The following is a 22,323-nucleotide window of genomic DNA, read 5'->3' as shown; positions in this document are numbered from 1 at the left end:
TTTAACTATGATCATCAAAATATATTACCTCACCAGTATGAAGAAGGATTGGCTTTGGTTTTTGACATTCTTTGATTTCTTCAGATGGCTTGCCCAGGAGCTGGTCTCGAATGGTGTCCCAAAAGGGATCCCCTTCTTTCATCCCTATTAGGAAATTCTATGATTAGTAGGATTCCTTGAACCACCCCCCTGGAAAAAAAGATCAATATTCAGATAAATATTGTACAACAACCCTTTCAGGAGTTTCAAAGATTGTATTAAGGTGTTGCTGAATGATTTCAAGCAATAACAGAAAAATAGAAGAGGCAGAATTTCCCAAAGATAGCCATTATTTTATTAATCCTCAGAGTGCTTAAGAAAATAACAGAATATACTTTTTCAAATCCTTAAATCTTTATTTCTGTTGCTCTTGCTCATACATATTGCAAGTGAAACCAAACTGATATGAATAACTGTAGATTTGTAAACTAAATCACTTTTTGCCTTTTTTGAAAACTATAAATGACACCTTCAACTCACAGTACCAGGTTTTTGGTTCTTAGTACCTGAAAGAACCCTCCCTGAATCTCTATTAATTAATCTACACACATACACCACAAGCAATAAAACAAAAAACTAGCCTAAAATGCAAAATCTGAGAAACAGTTTTGCCACCTAACAAACCTATGAATTGAGAATCCATAATCCATCATGAAAACAGAACAATTACAACATCCATGTACTAATGAAGGAGCACCAAGTACAAGAACTAAAACTGACAGAAATGAAGAGAAGAATAAACAATTCAACAATAATAATGGAAATTTCAATAACTCATTGTCAGTAATGACTAGCACAAAAATACAGAAGAGCAAGAGAAAAATAGAAAACCTGAACACTAGGAACACCTAACAGAAAGCCTTTGGGGCACTCCCCTCCCAAACCCAACAACAAAATACACATTCTTCTCAAGGTCACGTAGAACATTACCCAAATAGGCAGTGTGCTGCTCATAAAGCATGACTCAGCAAGTTTTACAGGGTAGAAATAATACAAGGTATTTTGCCCAACAACAAGAGAATGAAACTAGAAGTAAATAACAGGAGAAAAATGGAGAAATTCGCAAATATGTGAAAATTGGGCAACATGACCCCCAAAAAACTAATGATGAAAGAAGAAATCAAAATAAAATATGAAAATATTTTATGATAAGGGAAAAGATACAACACATCAAAATTCATTACATGAAGTGACAGCTGGACTCAGTGGCAAATTTATAATTATAAATGTCCACATGGAGAAAAAAAATCTCATATCAATACTCTAACTTATACAAGACTGAAAAAGAGGAGGAGGAGCAAATTAAACCACAATCAAGCAAAAGGAAAGAAATAATAAAGATTAGAGACACAATTAAATAGAGAATCAAAAAAATAGTTAAGGAAATGAAACCAAAATCGGGTTCCTTGAAAAGAAGTCAACAAAATCGACAAAGCTTCAGCTAGACAGAGAAAGGGAAAGAGAAAGAGAAGACTTAAATAATTAGAAACATAAATATGAGAAGACATTACCACTGACTTTTAAAGAAAAAAATTCACATACATATGCATGATAGTATGAGTAATTTCATAACATTATACATAAATAATATGAGTAATTGTATACCAACAAGTTAGAAAGCATAGATAAAATTGACAAATGTTCAGAAAAACACAAAATACCAAAGGTGATTCAAGAATTAGGTGGGGCTGGTGCTGTGGTGCAGCAGGTTAACACCCTGGCCTGAAGCACCGGCATGCCATTTGGGCACCAGTTTGAGATCCAGCTGCTCCACTTCCAATCCAGCTCTCTGCTGTGGCCTGGGAAAGCAGTGGAAGATGGCCCAAGTCCATGGGCTCCTGCACCCACATGGGAGACCTGGAAGAGACTCTTGGCTCCTGGCTTTGGATCGGCACTGCTCTGGCCATTGCAGCCAATTGGGCAGTGAACCAGAGGATGGAAGACTCTCTCTCTCTCTCTCTCTCTCTCTCTCTCTCTGCCTCCCCTCTCTCTCTGTAACTCTGACTTTCAAATAAATAAATAAATCTTAAAAAAAAAAAAGAAGAACTAGATAATCTAAATTTAAACTCCACAAAAAGTAAAGAGATTAAATTAGTAATATTGTGTATGGCACACTACACTCATCACAGTGACTAGAAATAACAAGTAAGATAACAAGTATCATAAAAGTTATGAAAAAAATCAGAACCCTATAAGCTGCTAGTGAGAATGTAAAAGGATACAGCCATTTTATAAATAGTCTGGTAGTTCCTTACACAACTAAACAACATAATTACTGTATGATGCAGGAGTTCCACTCCTAGGTATACATCAAAGAGGAAAAAATGAAAATATATGCTCACACAAAAATCTGTATGTGAATATTTATAGTAACATATTTGTAATAGCTCAAAAAATGCAATGATTCAAATGACTATCAACAGAGAAACATATAAGCAAAATCTGGTATTTTGCTTTATGGAATATCACTTTGATTTGTGAAATATCACTCAGCCATAAAAAGGAATGAGGTACTGCTACATGCTACAGCACAGAAGAACTTGGAAAGCATGTTAATTGGAAGCCAACAAAAAATGTCACATATCATAATTACATTTATATGAAATATTTAGAATAAGAAAATACAGATACAGAAGGATTAGTGGTTGCTTAAATCTAGGGAATATGGGGGAGTGAAGGAGTACAATAGCTACCAGAAACCATCAAATTACTCAAGAACATTGGAGACACTCTGCAAGATATTGGCATAAGCAAAGACTTCTTGGAAAAGACCCCAGAAGAACAGGCAATCAAAACCAAAATTGACAAATGGAATAACTTCAAGACGAGAAGCTTCTGCACTGCAAAATAAACACTCAGCAAAGTTAAGAGGAAACCAACAGAATAGGAGAAAATATTTGCAAACTACACAACTGATAAAGGGTTAATATCCAGAATCTATAAAGAGATTATAAAATTCAATATTAACAAAACAGTCCAGCTAAGAAATGGACAAAGACTTGAATAGGGATTTTTTTTTTTTTTTTTTTTGACAGGCAGAGTGGACAGTGAGAGAGACAGAGAGAAAGGTCTTCCTTTTTTCTGTTGGTTCACCCCCCAATGGCCGCTGTGGCTGGCACACTGCAGCCAGTGCACTGCGCTGATCTGAAGCCAGGAGCCAAGTGCTTCTCCTGGTCTCCCATGCGGGTGCAGGGCCCAAGGACTTGGGCCATCCTCCAAAGCACTCCCGGGCCACAGCTGAGAGCTGGACTGAAAGAGGAGCAACCAAGACAGATTCCGGTGCCCTGACCGGGACTAGAACCCGGTGTGCCAGCACCGCAGGTGGAGGATTAGCCTATTGAGCTGCGGTGCTAGCCCTGAATAGGGATTTTTAAGAGAGGAAATTCAAATGGCCAACAGACACTTAAAGTATAAAGAATTTCTTTGCAAGTGATAAGCATGTTCTAAAACTGATTATGGTGATGACTGTGTATACCTGTGAATTGGACACTCTGAATGGATCATATGGTACATTAATTGTAACTCAATAAAGTTGTTTAAAAATAAACATATTATTACAGAACATTAAACCAGACTGGATGACAGATTAACAGGAAATATGACACTGAATATATCAAATTGCAATTGTATTCATTAATCTTTAACTAATAGTTTCAAAATACACATAAAAATAGGGGTTGGTGCTGTGTCATAGTAGGTTAAGCTTCTGCCTGTGACACTGGCTTTCCCTATGGGTGCTGGTTCAAGTCCTGGCTGCTCCACTTGTGATCCAGCTCCCTGCTAATGGCCTGGGAAAGTAGTGGAAGATGGCCCAAGTGCTTGGGCTTCTGCATCCACGGAGGAGACCTGGAATAAGCTCCTGGCTCCACATTGGCCAAGCTGTATTTGTTGTAGCCATTTGATGAGTGAACCAGTAGATGGAAAACCTCTCTCTCTGTCTCTTTTTCTCTCTGTCTATGACTCTGTCTCTCAAATGAATGCTCTTAAATTTAATAAAAAATAAAAACAAAAAAGTGAGGACAAAATACACATAAATAAAAGATAATTAAGTCAAAATGTTTCCTGTAGGAGATACTCTTGAATGTTTTCTACTTTCTCTATAATACATATTATTACAATGATAATCAGGATAAAGGTGTAATAGCAAAATAGTCATAAATGTGTGAAAATACCCATGGGAAGAAGACCTGATCCACAGGATTTAGGTTCCCAAAAGCCACAGTCCTGAGCAAATCCCAAGTCCATTAAAGGAATCTGAGACACACTAAGTAACCAAATGGAAGAGCCAAGTCATAGAGTTGAAGGTTCCTGTTTATTGAACAATAATTATCTCCCCTCCCATTAATTCTTGCACAGCCCCAGCCCAGTTTACAATTATTCATCTTGCCTGGCATATTTATACCAACACTATTCACAAAAGTCAACATATGGTATCAATCTGAGTGTCCACCAACACATAAGTAGGTGAAAATATGGCAGTTAAGTACAATGGAACCCTATGCAGTCACAAAAATGGGTAAAATCTTGTCATCTGCGGCAACCTGGATGGACCTGGATACTATAATGTGAAGTGACACAGGCCAGGCAGAGAAAGACAAGTGCCACCTGATTTCACCCAGAGGTGGAATCTAAAGAGGCTGAGTTCGTAGATGTTGAGAGTAGTGGCTACCAGAGGCTGAGGAGCAGTGGGGAGAGAAAGCCATGTGGGAGATTCGTTAATGGGTACAAGGTCACAGCCAGACAGGAGGGATAAGTTCTGGCATGCTATCACACGGAAGCGTGACTACAGTCACCAATACTGTTCCAAAATTCAAAGTGACTAGAAGAGAGGGGTTTTTTTTGTTGTTGTTTTTTGTTTTTTGTTGTTTGTTTGTTTTTGACAGGCAGAGTGGACAGTGAGAGAGACAGACAGAGAGAAAGGTCTTCCTTTGCTGTTGGTTCACCCTCCAATGGCCGCCGCAGCCAGCGCGCTGTGGCCAGCGCACTGCGCTGATCTGATGGCAGGAGCCAGGTGCTTCTCCTGGTCTCCCATGGGGTACAGGACCCAAGTTCTTGGGCCATCCTCCACTGCACTCCCTGGCCACAGCAGAGAGCTGGCCTGGAAGAGGGGCAACCGAGACAGAATCTGGCGCCCTGACTGGGACTAGAACCTGGTGTGCCGGCGCCGCAAGGCGGAGGATTAGCCTATTGAGCCGCGGCACCGGCCGAAGAGAGGGTTTTGAATGTCCTTGTCAGAGAAGTGGTAGATGTTTATGATGATAAATGACCTAATTACCCTGACACAAAGTATAAATGAACTGAGACTTCACACTGTACCCCAGAAAGATGTATAAGTATTGCCTTTCAAGGAAAAAAATCATTTTAAGAATAAATAAAATAATACATTTGATTTGACTTCCATTGAAACACCCTGAAATGAAAGAGCATTTGTCTCTGGTTATATCCAAATTAATGGAAGCCATCTCAGGTTATTGGGCTTGTACATACAAACCTGGAAACATTGCAGATGCCTGGCTTAAAAATAAAAATAATAAATGTATAGGCTACAGTGAAATCTCATTAAACAGACCCTGCAGCTTCAGAACCCAACAGCATAGGTCTCGGGGGATTTCATCTCACCCTGTGTAAAATTGAGGCCTCCAACTCCGTCAATTGTGCCAGCTGCAAAACTGTAGCCCAGTGCCGGTTTACAGGTTTTTACCTAAGGAAAATTTTCCAAAACAAGAAAGAAATAGAATTTAAGCTGTGAGTAAATGAGGTCAACCCAGAGCCTTACCCTTGTGGCCTAATCAGGGTGACTCAGTGATACTTACTGCATGTGTGGAATTGAGCCAGACAGTCACATCTGTCATATTGACCCACTGGTGGGCCGAGGCCACTGGTCCCTTCACCTCCTGGGAGGCAGAGGTATACAGATCCTGAAAAAGCCACACAGGTTTACTTTCTCAGGCAGAAAAGCTGTAACCTGATTAAGTAGCAACTTGAAAAAGCATCTCACAGCAAAGAAGTAGTCACTACCGCTGTGGATCTCCTGACCAACCCCAACAGCTCCCTATGATTTAAAGTCTCAGAGATTGTGCACCTGCGTCTCCTCCCCACAAATATAAAGGCTGTGGCACAGAAAGCCCCAACCCCAACTGAAAGACAGCCAAGAACATCTAAGATTAGGAGTAGGTGAGGCAAATTACTTTCTTTATAAGAATGAGGGTGTATTTTCAGTTATTATTCTTTATGTATTTGGGTTGTCTTTTTGAGAGGCAGAGAGAACCCCTATCTGCTGACTCACTTCCCAAATGCCCACATCAGCTGTACCTGGGTGGGGCCAAATACAGGTGCCAGAAACTCAACCCAGGTGTCCCACGAAGGTGACAGGAACCCATCACCTGCTGCCTCCCAGGGTACACCTTAACAGAGAGCTGGAGTCAAGGAGCTAAAGCTGGACTTAAACCCAAACCTTCTGATGTGAGGCATCAATATCTTCTTCTTAAGATTCATTTATTTATTTTGAAGGGAGAAACACAGAGAAGGAAAAAGGGTGGGGGGAGAGAGAAGTATCTTCCATCTGCTGGTTCAATCAGCCACAATGGTCGGGACTGGGTCAGGCTGAAGCCAGGAGCCAGGAGCCAGGAGCTGCATACTTGGGCTATCCTCCGCTGCTTTCCCAGGCACATTAGTAGAGAACTGGATCAGAAGTGGTGCAGCCAAAGACTGGCACCCATATGGGATGGCGGCACCGCAGGTAGAGACTTGACCTTCAATACCACAGCACCAGCCCATGAATATCCTAACTGGCACCTTAGCCACTAGGGCAAAAGAGTGTCCCTCAGGTCGCATTCTTACTAGACTTCTCCTTCTCTGAATCCCAGAGTCCACCAACCGGACCAGTAACATCTAACCCCTCATCTAACAACTCATCCCTGTCTCCACAGCCACGTGTGGCTGTCCAGGCAAGTCGTTGGCAACACCAGCTGTGACCGGCCTCTCCAATTATGAGGGACAGTTGTGCCTTGCTGTGAATGCAGAATGTGGGACACATCTCTCTGGCTCCCAGGCCCAGAATAGAAATAAAATTTCTGACACTAAAGCATGTCATGGACACACACCTTAAATAGAATCTCTTAATTTAGAATAACCCACTCTTGATATCACAGTAATTAAAAAGAAACTACAGCAATTAGGCTGGCTACTGTGTTTTTCAAGGCGCTTTGTTCTTCCTTAATTGCTCCTGAAACAACTTGGAACCCTTGGAATAAATTATTAAGCACACACACACACACACACCACACAACAAAGGTATGAGTAAGCTAAAATATAAAGGGATTTCACTGTCTCTGTTTCAGGGACATCTCAGTCTGAGATCATCTTTTCGCTTTTCCCTCAGAAGCTGATACAAAATGTGAGAAGTGGAAGATAAAATTTGGGAGATGGAAGAGAGTAGAATTAGTTGCTGTAATCTCACCACAGATCAGATTTTCCCTTCATCAGAAAGTTGTTTTTTCTGAGGGAAAGAACTAGTGGATATTTTTATCACATTGGAGAAGAGTAGAGACTGGTGGAACCCAGGGTGCACGAGCATGGACTTAGTTCACTCAGTTTCACCTTAACACCAAAGGAAAAATCTAGAAGTGAACAGGTGACTTTTTTGCAGAAAAGGCCCAGAGAGTTCCAGGACTTTAGATCAGTCCAACCTATCTGACGCCATGTTCTTTAGAAACCTTAGAATCTACCCTGCTGCTATCTGAAGCAAGCCCCCTGGCTTTCTAAGCCTCCTGTCATGGAAAGATTTCCAGATAGCTTGGTTTTAAAAGCACTTCCTATTAGAAGTCACACCCAGGCAGTGAGAGACTCCTGTGTGGCTTGAGAAGGTGACCATCAAAGCAGACACCTCCCAGACTCCCTGCTGCAACCCAAGCTGTTGCTGTCTTCTGACAATTATGGGCTTCCTAGTGCATGGTGTCAGCGGACTTTGAGAACAATTCTAGGGGCTGCCATTGTGGCGCAGTGGGTTAAGCTGCTACCTGCAATGCAGGCAACCCATAAAGGTGCCAATTCATGACCTGGCTGCTCCACTTCCCATCCATCTCCCTGCTAATGTGCCTGGGGAAACAGCAAAAGATGGCCCAAATTCTTGAGTCCCTGAAACCATGTGGGAGACTAGGAAGAAGCTCCTGGTTCCTGGTTTTGGCCTGGCCCAGCCCCCTAGCCATTGCAGCCATTTGGGGAGTGAACCATCAGAAGACAGATCGATCGATTGATCGATCGATCCATCTATCTCCAACTGTGCATTTCAAAATTTAAAAAATTCAAAGTGAAGATGAAAGGAGTTCGGTGTGTGCCATACCTTTGCTCTCTGATATATGATTTGTCCTATAATTTGTGTGCTATCAAACATATCCTGGCCAGGTCCCGTTGCTATGCACATATTAGGCTGTAACAAAATGAGAGAAGATGCATTTTTAGGAAAATAAGGGATTATTTTAAGCAATGGAAAATTACAACTGAATATAAACAAATAGTTTTTGAAGCCACAGTATAGCATTTCTTTTCAGATATTTTCTCAATGTAAGACAAAGAGATACAAAATCATATATGAAATGAAAATAGTGAATGTCTGCAGCAAGTATTTATTTCAGAATCTTTTTTAAGTTAGGAAGTTGAAGCTCAAGTTGGTTCAAAGATTTGTGAGACATTATACAGTCAGTATCAGAGACAAAACTGGAAGCCAGTCCTTCCCATTCACGCATCTTTCTACTGATTTGCTCTTACCTAGGACTCCTGCTCATGACTGTTTTAAGTTGAAACATAATCAAAATGATATTGGAGCAACTAGCTGGCCCCCTGGAGAAAAATAATAAATAAATCTGGCTCTGTACCCTACTTCTGACCTGTGAAAAATGTTAACTAAATGATTAAGCATTACAGGTGGAATAAATATGCTAGAAGAAAATTCGGGTGAATGTATTTTATAGTCTGTAAGTATGGAAGATCCTACTGAAAATAATAAACAATAGGCTTAGTAAATTTGACAGTTTAAACATTTCAAATGTCCCTTGTCGGGGTGGGGGACACAAGTTAGGTTGAAAGACAAATGATAAGAAAGGGAATAGGAAGATCGCACTGATTATAACAAAACTAAGACTTTAACATATTCAGAGCTTTAAAAACTCAAAAAAATAACCTTATGAATACCTTTTGATTCATCCATATTAAGTTGGAGTTTCTCTTATTTGCATAAAAAAAAAGAATCCTAATGGATGCACCGGAATAGTATCAAACAAGCAATTACCAAACAAAATGCAAAAGGCCATTTGACATTAAAATATGTTCAATCTCATGAACAATAAAATGAATATTCAAATTGTGTTGGCAAAGATTATAACAATCTTGGTTTGGGTGAAGGTCTGGAGAAACTGTCATTCATATACTGTGGGTGGCAAGGTCATTGAGGGAGTACACTTGGGAAAAAGTACAGCACATGTTAATCATGCTTTATCTTTGACAGCAAATGGCCCTTTAAGAATGTGTCCTAAGCTGAGACTCACACATGTGGAAATACGTATGACAAGGATAGGGATCTTAGCATGCCTCTATAAAGGAAGAAAAGAAGGGAGAGGACTTGCGAAAGAAAGGAGGGAGGGGAAGCAAATACATCCACAGAGGACAGGTTAACGACATTGCAGTACTTTAGATGGAAAATCAGTTATTTTAAACAGTGTTACACAGCATGGTTATTGGAAATAAGGTAGCAGGTCACAGCACAGTTTTCAGTGTGATCCTATTGGTGTAGAACTGTACGTGTTATCTACATAATGGAAACAAAAACTCTCTAGAAGATCACTCATAAAACTCTAACAGTAGTGAGCACTGTGTGCTGAAGGTTGTTGCTTTAGGTTAAAATTTTATTCTCTGAATTTTTCAATATTGTTAAAGTTTTTTTTTTCGCAAATGTCATTTTTCAAAAGATTCAAACTATTTTCTAATTTTTAAAAAAAATCCTTCCTAAAGAATCCACATCAAAGCAGAAGGTGTGGCAATGTCTGCCCATCTCCCTGTTTCTCTTTCCTAAGAAAATCCTGATTTTCAGAGAGACATCTCACCCTGGTAGCCAGTATGACTCAGAAGGAGCTGACCCCATTCCCAGGCCCAGATCAATCTAAGCAATCCCAGCAACTCCCCAGACGTAGCCAGAGACTGCTTCAGGAACTTCAGCTTACGCTAAGGCACACTACCATTGCCTCTAGCAATTGTTTAGACCAGGGATGGGCAAGTGACATAAGCTGCCCCAATCAGGCTGAAGAGAAGAATATTTATTCCATGGCTGGATGAGTGGTTTTCTCTCTCTCCCTCTGTATTTGAGGGGAAGGCACAAAGTCTGTCTTACACTGCCAGCCATCCTGCAAACACAAGGGAAGCCAAGAAGACATGTGGAAGGAACAAACTTAGAATTCTGGTTCATGGGGCTGTGGCGAGGGTGATATTTTTGTTTCATTTTTCTGATTATAAAAGTAAAATAAACCCACCATAGAAAAAAAATAGAAAAATTCATGAACAATAGCAGAATAAAAGCCATCCAAAATAGTGCCAGAAAGAAAAAGACAGTAACAGTCTAGATTGTTTCATTTTGTCTTTTGACTATATTTACTGTCAAAACAGCATTCATAATAAATATGGAAAATTAAATTCTGATTTGCTTACTCAGCATTGAGCAGTATGAGTCCTTCTCTCACACTATTCAATATTTCAACATGACATTAAATTTATGCATAATATTCTATTGCAAATAAGTAACACCATTTATTTAACCATTGACCTACAAATTTTGGAAGCTCACAGATGATCTTAAAATTCACTGCAAATTAATAAAATGTGTGAAAATTTACAAATAAAGAGCAATAAAGAAAAGTTTATAATAACAGTAACAATATATAATATGAAAAACAAATTATTGAAACTATATTGCTCACTGGGTGGGACTGACCAGGCTGGAAATAGTATATTAAAAAAGTAGTATCACAGGTGAAATGTCCTGTAAACAGAAGGAACAAGACCCAATGTTAGTAAAATGGTGCAGTAAAGTGAGAACATAGCCTTCCTCTTGGGCACTGTCTACCTCACAGAAAAAATAAGAAACTATCAGAACATGCTTGTGACTATAGACTTCTAGCTTAGGCCACCAAAGATTAGAGATGGGACTTGAGCATCCCCTTGATTTGCATCCTCTTAATGGTTTCCTCTGGTCTGCTTTAAAAAACCAGAAGGAAGAGAAGGCTAGGCATTAGAAGCAATGTAAAGCTAGGTGGCAGGCCAATTAATGGCTGCTTTGCACAGTGATCCTCCTTCAAGGAGACCCAACAGTCAGTCCACTGCAGTGGCTTTCAATGTGGAAAGCCAGGGCTTTAGCAGAAGGCAGCTTATGAATAGCCCTGGCAGCTCTGCCAGCCAAGAGTTGGGTCACTGAAAATGGACCTGCCCTGGAGTCAAAGGATGCCCAGGTCAGAGCCACAGATCTTGCTGGCTCTAAGCTAAAAAGCCCTTCACTCAGCCCAACTTCCAAAGTAACCAGTGTTGCTGAGGGACGGCCAAGTAGGGTCAGCAACATGGCAGGCAGAACTGTAAATTTCCTGTTAGAAATGCCACCTGCCTTTACCTGGCCAGATCTCCTCCCAGGCCAGCCATGTAATGGAAGTCAACAAGGTGCCTTCCCCAAGGAGGTTCACACCTCCCTTATGATGCACCCCATGCAGAGAGATAGATAGCTCTGGGCCTCATAACTGGCAAGGACTTAAAGCTCACCTGATTATTATCAGTCCCCTTCTATCAATTTATTTGCCTCTCAATCAGAAAACTTATTGGTGGTTTAGACAACACTTTTTTTTTTTTTTTTTTTTGACAGGCAGAGTGGCAGAATGGACAGTGAGAGAGAGACAGAGAGAAAGGTCTTCCTTTTGCCATTGGTTCACCCTCCAATGGCCGGCGCACCATGCTGATCCGATGGCAGGAGCCAGGTACTTCTCCTGGTCTCCCATGGGGTGCAGGGCCCAGGTACTTGGGCCATCCTCCACTGCACTCCCTGGCCACAGCAGAGAGCTGGCCTGGAAGAGGGGCAAGCGGGACAGAATCCAGTGCCCCAACTGTGACTAGAACCCGGTGTGCCAGCGCCACAAGGCAGAGGATTAGCCTAGTGAGCCGCGGCGCCGGCCTAGACAACACCTTTCTTAGGACCTCCAATAATAACTCTGTCCTTTGTTCTATACCCTGTCTAGCCCACTTGGGGCCTCATTCCTTTGGAATCATAGCTTCTTTCTTATATTAATGGTTTTACTCCCAACCCATGTGTATTGATGGTCCTCTCTCCAACTTAATGTTGTATGATTGTTCAGAATTTTTCTACAGACAAACCCCTCTACCCACAAGACAGTGGCCTTTCTCCCCATTTTGGTTGGGGTCAGCTTCATAGCCTCTCTCTCCTCAGTAGTGATCTCAGGAACAGCGTTGGGCTACAACGTTATCTTGTCTTCAAAACAATTCCAACAGTTACAAGAGGAGGTCACTAGGTCCATCAAGACCTCAACTGATGCCATCTGACATCTCCAAAACCATATCACCTCGGCAACTGGTGTGGTACTACAGAACAGACTGACCTTAACTCTGTTGTTGTTATGTTAACCAATCGGTCCAGGTAAAACCACGTCCATCAAACAGTCCTCACTAGCCAGAGACGCCCCGATTTCCTCTCCTCTATGAAATCCTCTCATTACTTGGTTAACGTCACTCTTAAGACCTTTGGCAGCTATTCTCACTCTGACTTTTATACTATCCTGTCTGTTTAAGTGTTTACATGAGGTGATAATGGAAAAAAACAAAGCCTTCACTCATCAGGCGGTCAACCAAATGCTGCTACAGGGATATACTCTGTTCCCCACCCAGAGATTGTGACTTGAGACATCGCCCCATGCCAGCAGAAAGTAACTCGTCACTCCATGTCTGCAGGAAGTAGCTCTAAAGATAGATCATCATCCCTCCACTACTCCTGGACTTTTGGGGCTGATGTAATCCCATATAACACTTGCTTCATAAAAAAGGGGGGGTATGTTAGTAAAATGGTGCAGTCTTGTCTGTGGCACAATTTATATCACAGACACCATCCTAGTCTCTAGTCCCCACTGCCATTGCTAGAATCCAGGTGACCAGATGACCCAACCACTAGTGTCAGCTCTACCCCCACCCTAATTTGGTTTGCTGCTCCCACTTCTCTGCCTTCCCACCCCCGACAAAGGTAAAACAGGACCTGCTTCCCACGTATGTGCTCTCTTGATCTCTCTCTGTCTCTGATCTGTTTCTCTCCCTCCACTCCTCTCTCTCTTCTTCACCCCTTCCCTCGCAGCCAGTAGGAATTTCCCCATCAGTAAACTCTATCCCTTAACTCCGGTGTTGGTATGGTTTGTAGTGCTCTTACAACCAGAAACTAGCACCTGCTGCTCATGTCAACTTGAAAACAAATCCAAATGAACGCTGGGTGAAAACAGTTAATAAATGATCGTATACTCATACTTATTGTTTCTAAAAAATTGACCCACGGATCTGGATATAGGAATAAAAGCATTGCTAAGATACATTAGGCAAAAAATTTCAAGTACTAGGCTTATAAAAATCCATAAATAAGTCACCAAATTTTGTTTACAATATATGCACAAATCCATAGGAAAAATCTTAAGAACAGTCCCCTCTGGGAAGGGGAGAGGAAAGAGGATGAAGACAGGCTTTCAATTTTCACCTCTCGTTGTCCTTCTACCTTGTTGGAATTTTTACAGCAAGATTTCTTTGTAATTTTAAAAGGAAAAAGAATTTTGATTTTATATTTGTAAAAAAAACCTACAAACTTTATAATCAGTGAGAAATGCCTCAGGCAGGCAGTTTTTGGCACAAATCTAAGCATTTAGATATGCCAAGCAAAATGTTTCAGACTGAGCTTGAAGAAGGAGACTTAAACTCTGACATTCACTCAATTATCTCAGCACGCCAAAAAAAATCAATTACATGTCTTATGGAAAAGCATTACTTTACACACACAAAAAAAATTAGTGAGTTTGGTCAGGTACATTTGAGAAAGCAGATGCTAGGAGTAAAGAAAACAATGCATACTTGAAGACAACATATTTGCATATGTGATTAGTCAAATAGGATGCATATATGAGTTGCAAAACCAAAGATTTCATATACCATAGTTACCTACCCCACCAATAGGACAACTACTATTGGCGTTATCACAAGACTCTCCGGTGTTGATGCAATGTGGGCCAACAATGTTGGAGGACACGTCTCCTAGGTTTGATGAAGCAAAAGCTGCTACAAATGGTCCCTGTCAAAAGAAACATGCAAGTGCCTTTGATTCTCTTACTTCCTGCAATGACTTCCATTAAAAATGCAAATATTCAATCTGCTCCGGCAAACTATTCAAAAATCATTTGCAGACAATAAAAAAAGACTATTCTGAGAACTTATTTTATTTCTGAAAGGTTCTCCTTGCAGTCACTGTATATATTATTATGGAAAATAATCCAGTTATCAACAAAGTTGCTTTAAGGAGGAGAGTTTCAAATGTATGCATCAAACAGAAATATTTTGACAGGAAGCACACTATGTAACAACAAATTATAAAGTGCTGACCCATCAATCTAATCTCTGGTGATTTATCTGGAGCTCAGAGATCCATTTGGCTTTTAAAAATAAACATCCTATTGGCTTGAAAAGAGAAGAGCTAATGCAGATTTTCCGGTTGCAAAACTAATCCTAAATATACTACCTGCCATCTGGACCTGCCCTATGTATATCTTGTCTCTAACTCTTGAACCTGATTAGAGTGGTGCAGACGAACAGCAGCAACCAAGCTGGCCTTCACCTTAAATGTCTTAAATTTTCTTAGGGAAACAAATTATTAAGAATTGGAGATAAGTTTTCTTTTTTTGATACTAAAAAGATAATTTACCACAAAGTGTCTAGCATCCAGTGACCATAAATGAGAACTTCTTTTCTTTTCCCTGTCATACAGACTACAGTGAGGAAATCAAGGGAGTATTGTCAACAAAGGAGCTAACGGGCAGACTGAATGCTAAAGGAGTTAACACCTTTATGATGGAACATTCTAGGCAAGCACTTGGGACTCCATCCCATCAGGTATTCTTTTGCACCGCGAGCATCAACGCTGGAGTCAAGTAGAACAGGGTCTCTCTCCACTTAGCTACTTTCCTTTACTAATTTATCCAAAATTGAGAATCTTCTAGACTATATGGACTGGTTTCCTGGCCTCTCTTGTCTTACCTCATCACTCACTGAGTTTTAGAGTTACAAAAACAAGTCTGACAGATTAAGACTGTCTCTGCCTTAGACCTAATTACAGAGAAATAGAACAGAGTCCTTGAGAGGAATTTCATCAAAGAATGTTTTGGACCAGTGAAAATAACTCATCACCTGTCCTCATTCAAGGTTTTTATACCAATAAGAAGATGCATAATAGCTTCATAGCTCTAAAAATAAAAGTAAAATTTGGCGCATTTAATCAAGCTTCCAACTTGATCAGAAACTTTTACATATTACAGAAACCTTGAATTTGCCCTTCTTTATCCAACTAATTATAACTTCATGAAATCATCATTATATATAGCATATGCCACAAAAAGAAAATGGTTTATCACTTTAAATTTTCTTTCTCCTATTAAGCAGGACAATGTATTCTTTCTCTCCAAGCATATATGTACATGAGGTCCATGATGTTACTCTATTCTATTGAATTTATTCAGCTATTCTCAATACTGCCTGAATGATGGCACTCAATGGACCAACATGATTCTTTCAAGAACACAAAATCTCACCTGCCCAGGTAGATCTCCTCTGTTCTTCTCTTGCTCAAAAAGGTAAGATGCATAGCCCATATTGTCGCCATTTACAAGATGGTTGCTGTTGTTCATGCTGACTGGATGGATGGCAAACCAGCTATAAAAGAGCAAGAATCCCTAAGTCATCAAGAAAACAAGAGAACTAGGGCCAAAACAGAGAGACTGGAAGTTTCCATATTTTCCAGCAAGAAAAAATACATTAAATAATAGACATTCCACATTTAAATTATTTTATTTTCAATGAATATGAATCACAAATACAGTACTAAAAATTCTTGGAACTTGCTTAAATAATACTATAGGACTCTGTTTTCATTAATATTTCATCTTCTTGTTCATCATCATGTACTTTTCACAAGAGCCAAGACCGGTGAGTTACCAGATGACATAATTATAATTATCCAAGTGAATCGAATCCAATTCACTAGAAATTTACTGAGGGTCACCTGTCTGCCAAGCAAGGAATAACCTGTGGTTTACTGACAGGCTCTCACAGGAAAGAGATGTGAACAAATGGCTTTATTACAGTGTGACAAATATTATGAAGAAATAGACATAGCATGTTTGGAGAGTACAGACGACTAGCCATCGATTCTTAAAGGCATTACAGGGAGATGGAACCCTGGAATAAATGCACAGAGGCTAATTCTGTATATCCTCATGCAAAGCAATACTTTGTTCAAGTGTAGAGCTGTGCAGTTTATAAACTAATTTTTTTTGACAGGCAGAGTGGACAGTGAGAGAGAGAGAGACAGAGAGAAAGGTCTTCCTTTTTGCCGTTGGTTCACCCTCCAATGGCCGCTGCAGCCAGCGCACTGCAGCCGGCATATCATGCTGATCCGAAGCCAGGAGCCAGGTGCTTCTCCTTATCTCCCATGTGGGTGCAGGGCCAAGGACCTGGGCCATCCTCCACTGCACTCCTGGGCCACAGCAGAGAGCTGGCCTGGAAGAGGGGCAACCGGGACAGAATCCGGCGCCCCAACTAGGACTAGAACCTGGTGTGCCGGCGCCACAAGGCGGAGGATTAGCCTAGTGAGCAGCGGCGCCGGCCAGTTTATAAACTAATTTTACATCTGTTACTGGCTTTGAACTTCACAACACTGAGGGATAAGCTGTTTTACCTCCAATAGATGAGTCAGAGAAGCAAAATGATAAACCATTTGTCATAGAGGACAAGGACTCAAGTCTGAGTCTCACAACACTTTTTCCAATGACCTTGTAGGATCAAACCTCCATACAGGTGAAAAGGGAATTTACAGAATGGAAGTCAGTAAAGCAGATTAGCCGGAATGCTTAAGGAAAGAGAAACACCAATTTATGATCATTTAGGAGGTTTTTTTTTTTTTAAGGTCTATTGTTGATTCGATTCTTTGCTTAAAAAGTTTAATCATTTTCACTTAAATTCCTATCTAAGTAATATAATGCATCCAAAATAAACATTTACTTAATGCTTAAGGATGTTTTCGGACTTTAAGATCATCTTTCAGGATGCCTAATAGTCTACAAAGGTCAGAGGCAAACACTCCATAGCTCAGTAGGAATGAGCAGGAACAAAACCGAGTTATGGTCACTGGTACAATAGAGACTAGTATGGCATTTGGAGATCTCCAAGCACTTGAAAATTCTAAAAGCCACAGCCTGTGTTCAACTTCAGCCAAATGATGCTCATATGATAGGATAAGCCAGTGCAAATTTTTCAAAAAGATCCACAAATTCATGTTAAAACCTTAAAAATCTTCAAGAGGTAAATGACACAGAAACCAAGGAAAGTAATGGCTACAAATTAAGAGACTTAAGACACATACCCAACAAATACAGTCTGAAGACCATTTTTGGATTCTGGTTCAATTAAAACACCAGTAAACAGGGGCCGGCTCTGTGGCATAGTGGGTAAAGCCGGGGGCGGCAGTGCTGGCATCCCAAATGGGCGCCAGTTTGAGTCCCAGCTGCTCCACTTCTGATCCAACTCTCTGCTATGGCCTTGGAAAGCAGTGGAAGATGGCCCAAGTCCTTCGGCCCCTGAACTCACATGGTACACTCCAAAGAAGCTCCTGGCCCTTGGCTTCAGTCTCTCTCTGTCTCTGCTCTGCCTATCTGTAACTCTGCCTTTCAAATAAATAAATAAATCTTTTTTTTATTTAGTAAATATAAATTTCCAAAGTACAGTTTATGGAATACAATGGCTTCCCCCCCACATAATTTCCCTCCCACTCGCACCCCTCCCATATCCCGCTCCCTCTCCCATTCCATTCACATCAAGATTCATTTTCAATTCTCTTTATATACAGAAGATTGATTTAGTATATATTAAGTAAAGATTTCATCAGTTTGCACCCACACAGAAACACAAAGTGTAAAATACTGTTTCAGTACTAGTTATAGCATTACTTCACATTGGACAACACATTAAGGACAGATCCCACATGTGAAGTAAATACACAGTGACTCCTGATGTTGACTTAACAATTTGACACTCTTGTTTATGGCCTCAGTAATCTCCCTAGGCTCTGAGTTGCCAAGGCTATGGAAGCCTGTTGAGTTTGCCGATTTTAATCTTATTCCAACAGGGTCATAGTCAAAGTGGAAGTTCTCTCCTCCCTTCAGAGAAAGGTACCTCCTTCTTTGATGGCCCCGTTCTTTCCACTGGGATCTCACTCGCAGAGATCTTCCATTTAGGTTTTTTTTTTTTTTTTTCCAGAGTGTCTTGGCTTTCCGTGCCTAAAATACTCTCATGGGCTCTTCAGTCATATCCAAATACCGTAAGGGCTGATTCTGAGGCCAGAGTGCTGTTTAGGACATCTGCCATTCTATGAGTCTGCTGTGTATCCCGCTTCCCATGTTGGATTGTTCTCTCCCTTTTTGATTCTATCAGTTAGTATTAGCAGACACTAGTCTTGTTTGTGTGAACCCTTTGACTCTTAGACCTATTAGTGTGATCAACTGTGAACTGAAACTGAACACTTTGACTAGTGAGATGGCATTGGTATATGCCACCTTGATGGGATTGTATTGGAATCCCCTGGCACGATTCTAAGTCCACCATTTGAGGCAAGTCCGTTGAGCATGTCCCAAAATGTACATTTCCCCACTCTCTTATTCCCACTCTTATATTTAACAGAGATCACATTACAGTTAAAATTTAAACACCTAAGAATAATTGTGTGTTAATTACAGAGTTCAACCAATAGTACTAGAACAAAACAAAGAAAAAATACTAAAATGGATAAAGTATTACATTGTACATCAACAGTCAGCACAAGAGCTGATCAAGTCACTGTTTCTCATAGTGTCCATTTCACTTCAACAGGTTTCCCCTTTGGTGCTCAGTTAGTCGTCGCCGATCAGGGAGAACATATGATATTTGTCCCTTTGGGACTGGCTTAATTCACTCAGCATAATGTTTTCCAGATTCCTCCATCTTGTTGCAAATGACCGTATTTCATTGTTTTTGACTGCTGTATAGTATTCTATAGAGTACATGTCCCATAATTTCTTTATCCAGTCTACTGTTGATGGGCATTTGGGTTGGTTCCAGGTCTTAGCTATTGTGAATTGAGCTGCAATAAACATTAAGGTGCAGACCACTTCTTTGTTTGCCAATTTAATTTCCTTTGGGTAAATTCCAAGGAGTGGGATGGCTGGGTTGTATGGTAGGGTTATATTCAGGTTTCTGAGGAATCTCCAGACTGACTTCCCTAGTGGCTTAACCAGTTTGCTTTCCCACCAACAGTGGGATAGTGTCCCTTTTTCCCCACATCCTCTCCACCATCTATTGTTGGTAGATTTCTGAATGTGAGCCATTCTAACCAGGGTGAGGTGAAACCTCATTGTGGTTTTGATTTGCATTTCCCTGATTGCTAGCAATCTTGAACATTTTTTCATGTGTCTGTTGGCCCTTTGGATTTCCTCTTTTGAAAAATGTCTATCGTCCGGCACCGCTGCTCACTAGGCTAATCCTCCGCCTTGCGGCGCCAGCACACCGGGTTCTAGTCCCAGTCGGGGTGCCGGATTCTGTCCCGGTTGCCCCTCTTCCAGGCCAGCTCTCTGCTGTGGCCCAGGAGTGCAGTGGAGGATGGCCCGAGTACTTGGGCCCTGCACCCGCATGGGAGACCAGGAGAAGCACCTGGCTCCTGGCTTCGGATCAGCGTGGTGCGCTGTCCGCAGTGCACCAGCTGCGGTGGCCATTGGATGGTGAACCAACGGCAAAAGGAAGACCTTTCTCTCTGTCTCTGTCTCTCACTGTCCACTCTACCTGTCAAAAAAAAAAAAAATGTTATTGAGGTCCTTGGACTATCTCTTAAGTGGATTATTTGTTTTGATGTTGTAGAGTTTCTTGATTTCTTTGTAGATTCTGGTTATCAACCCTTTATCTGTTGCATAGTTTGCAAATATTTTTTCCCATTCTGTCAGTTGCCTTTTCACTCGTCTGACTGTTTCTTTTGCAGTACAGAGACGTCTCAACTTGATGCAATCCCAATAGTTAATTTTGGCTTTGACTGCCTGCGCCTCCAGGGTCTTTTCTAGGAAGTCTTTGCTGGTACCTATTTCTTGCAGGGTTTCTCCAATGCTCTCTAATAATTTGATGGTGTCAGGTCATAGATTTAAGTTTTTAATCCATGTTGAGTGAATTTTTGTGTAAGGTGAAAGGTAGGGGTCTTGCTTCATGATCCAATTTTCCCAGCACCATTTATTGAATAGACTGCCCTTACTCCAGGGATTAGTTTTGGATCCTTGATCAAATATAAGTTGGCTATAGATGTTTGGATTGATTTTGGTATTTCTATTCTGTTCCATTGGTCTATCCATCTGTTTCTGTACCAGTACCATGCTGTTTTGATAACAACTGCCCTGTAGTATGTCCTGAAATCTGGTATTGTGATGCCTCCAGGCCGGCGCCGTGGCTCACTAGGCTAATCCTCCGCCTTGCGGCACCAGCACACCAGGTTCTAGTCCTGGTTGGGGCGCTGGATTCTGTCCCGGTTGCCCCTCTTCCAGGCCAGCTCTCTGCTGTGGCCAGGGAGTGCAGTGGAGGATGGCCCAAGTGCTTGGGCCCTGCACCCCATAGGAGACCAGGAGAAGCACCTAGCTCCTGCTTTCGGATCAGTGTGGTGCGCCGGTCACAGCACACTGACCGTGGCGGCCATTCAAGGTTGATGCCTCCGGCTTTGTTTTTGTTGTACAAGATTGCTTTAGCTATTCGAGGTCTCCTGTGTCTCCGTGTGAATTTCAGCACCATTTTTTCCAGGTCTGAGAAGAATGTCTTCAGTATTTTGATTGGCATCGCATTGAATGTATAAATTGCTTTTGGGAGAATGGACATTTTGATGATATTGATTCATCCAATCCATGAGCATGGAAGATTTTTCCATTTTTTGGTATCCTCTTCTATTTCTTTCTTTAAGTTTTTGTAATTTTCATCGTAGAGATCTTTAACGTCCTTAGTTAAGTTTATTCCAAGGTATTTGATTATTTTTGTAGCTATTGTGAATGGGATTGATCTTAGCAGTTCCTTCTCAGCCATGGCATTGCCTGTGTATACAAAGGCTGTTGATTTTTGTGCATTGACTTTATATCCTGCTACTTTGCCAAACTCTTCTATGAGTTCCAATAGTCTCTTAGTAGAGTTCTTTGGGTCCCCTAAATAAAGAATCATATCATCTGCAAAGATGGATAGTTTGAGTTCTTCCTTCCCAATTTGTATCCCTTTACTTTCTTTTTCTTGCCTAATAGCTCTGGCTAAAACTTCGAGAAATATATTGAATAGCAGTGGTGAGAGTGGGCATCCCTGTCTGGTACCAGATCTCAGTGGAAATGCATCCAACTTTTCCCCATTCAATAGGATGTTGGCTGTGGGTTTTTCATAAATTGCTTTGATTGTATTGAGGAATGTTCCTTCCATACCCAGTTTGCTTAGAGTTTTCATCGTGAAAGGGTGTTGTATTTTATCAAATGCTTTCTCTGGGTCTATTGAGATAATCATATGGTTTTTCTTCTGCAGTCTGTTAATGTGGTGTATCACATTGATTGTTTGGGGAACATTGAACCATCCCTGCATACCAGGGATAAATCCCACTTGGTCTGGGTGAATGATCTTTCTGATGTGTTGTTGCATTCTATTGGCCAGAATTTTATTGAGGATTTTTAAACAAATAAATCTTTAAAAATACAGTAAAATGCAAAGACTTCACTGATATGATCAAAGAAAAATGAACACAGACTGGGTAGTAAGTCCTAAGAAGAAATAGTTTTAATTTTGTTGTGTAATCCTTGTTGTTACATTTTTAAAGGAAGCCTTTATCTGATAGAGATGCACACTGAAATATTCATGAATCAAATGTATGATATCTGGTATTTACTTTAAAATACTCTGGCAAAACAACAAGAGAGAGAG

General features: G+C 40.8%; 1 protein-coding gene across 5 annotated transcripts in view; it reads right to left on the bottom strand.

Moving 5' to 3' along the window:
- Nucleotides 1–22,323, bottom strand: part of ASAH2 (N-acylsphingosine amidohydrolase 2) — a 204,278-nt gene that overhangs the window by 120,102 nt on the left and 61,853 nt on the right. For all 5 annotated transcript variants that reach the window (XM_051823908.2, XM_051823909.2, XM_051823906.2 and 2 more), the window contains exons 10-15: nt 15,909–16,029; nt 14,273–14,398; nt 8,381–8,467; nt 5,853–5,957; nt 5,659–5,740; nt 29–144 (exon numbers count right to left, since the gene is read on the bottom strand). In XM_051823908.2, the coding sequence (XP_051679868.2) occupies nt 29–144; nt 5,659–5,740; nt 5,853–5,957; nt 8,381–8,467; nt 14,273–14,398; nt 15,909–16,029 (637 nt within the window). The remainder of the gene's footprint in view (nt 1–28; nt 145–5,658; nt 5,741–5,852; nt 5,958–8,380; nt 8,468–14,272; nt 14,399–15,908; nt 16,030–22,323) is intronic.

This window comes from Oryctolagus cuniculus, chromosome 15 (assembly GCF_964237555.1).
Source record: "Oryctolagus cuniculus chromosome 15, mOryCun1.1, whole genome shotgun sequence".
Classification (NCBI taxonomy): domain Eukaryota; kingdom Metazoa; phylum Chordata; class Mammalia; order Lagomorpha; family Leporidae; genus Oryctolagus; species Oryctolagus cuniculus.
Note: the sequence above shows the minus strand (reverse complement) of the source record. Positions and strands in the feature narration are given on the sequence as shown.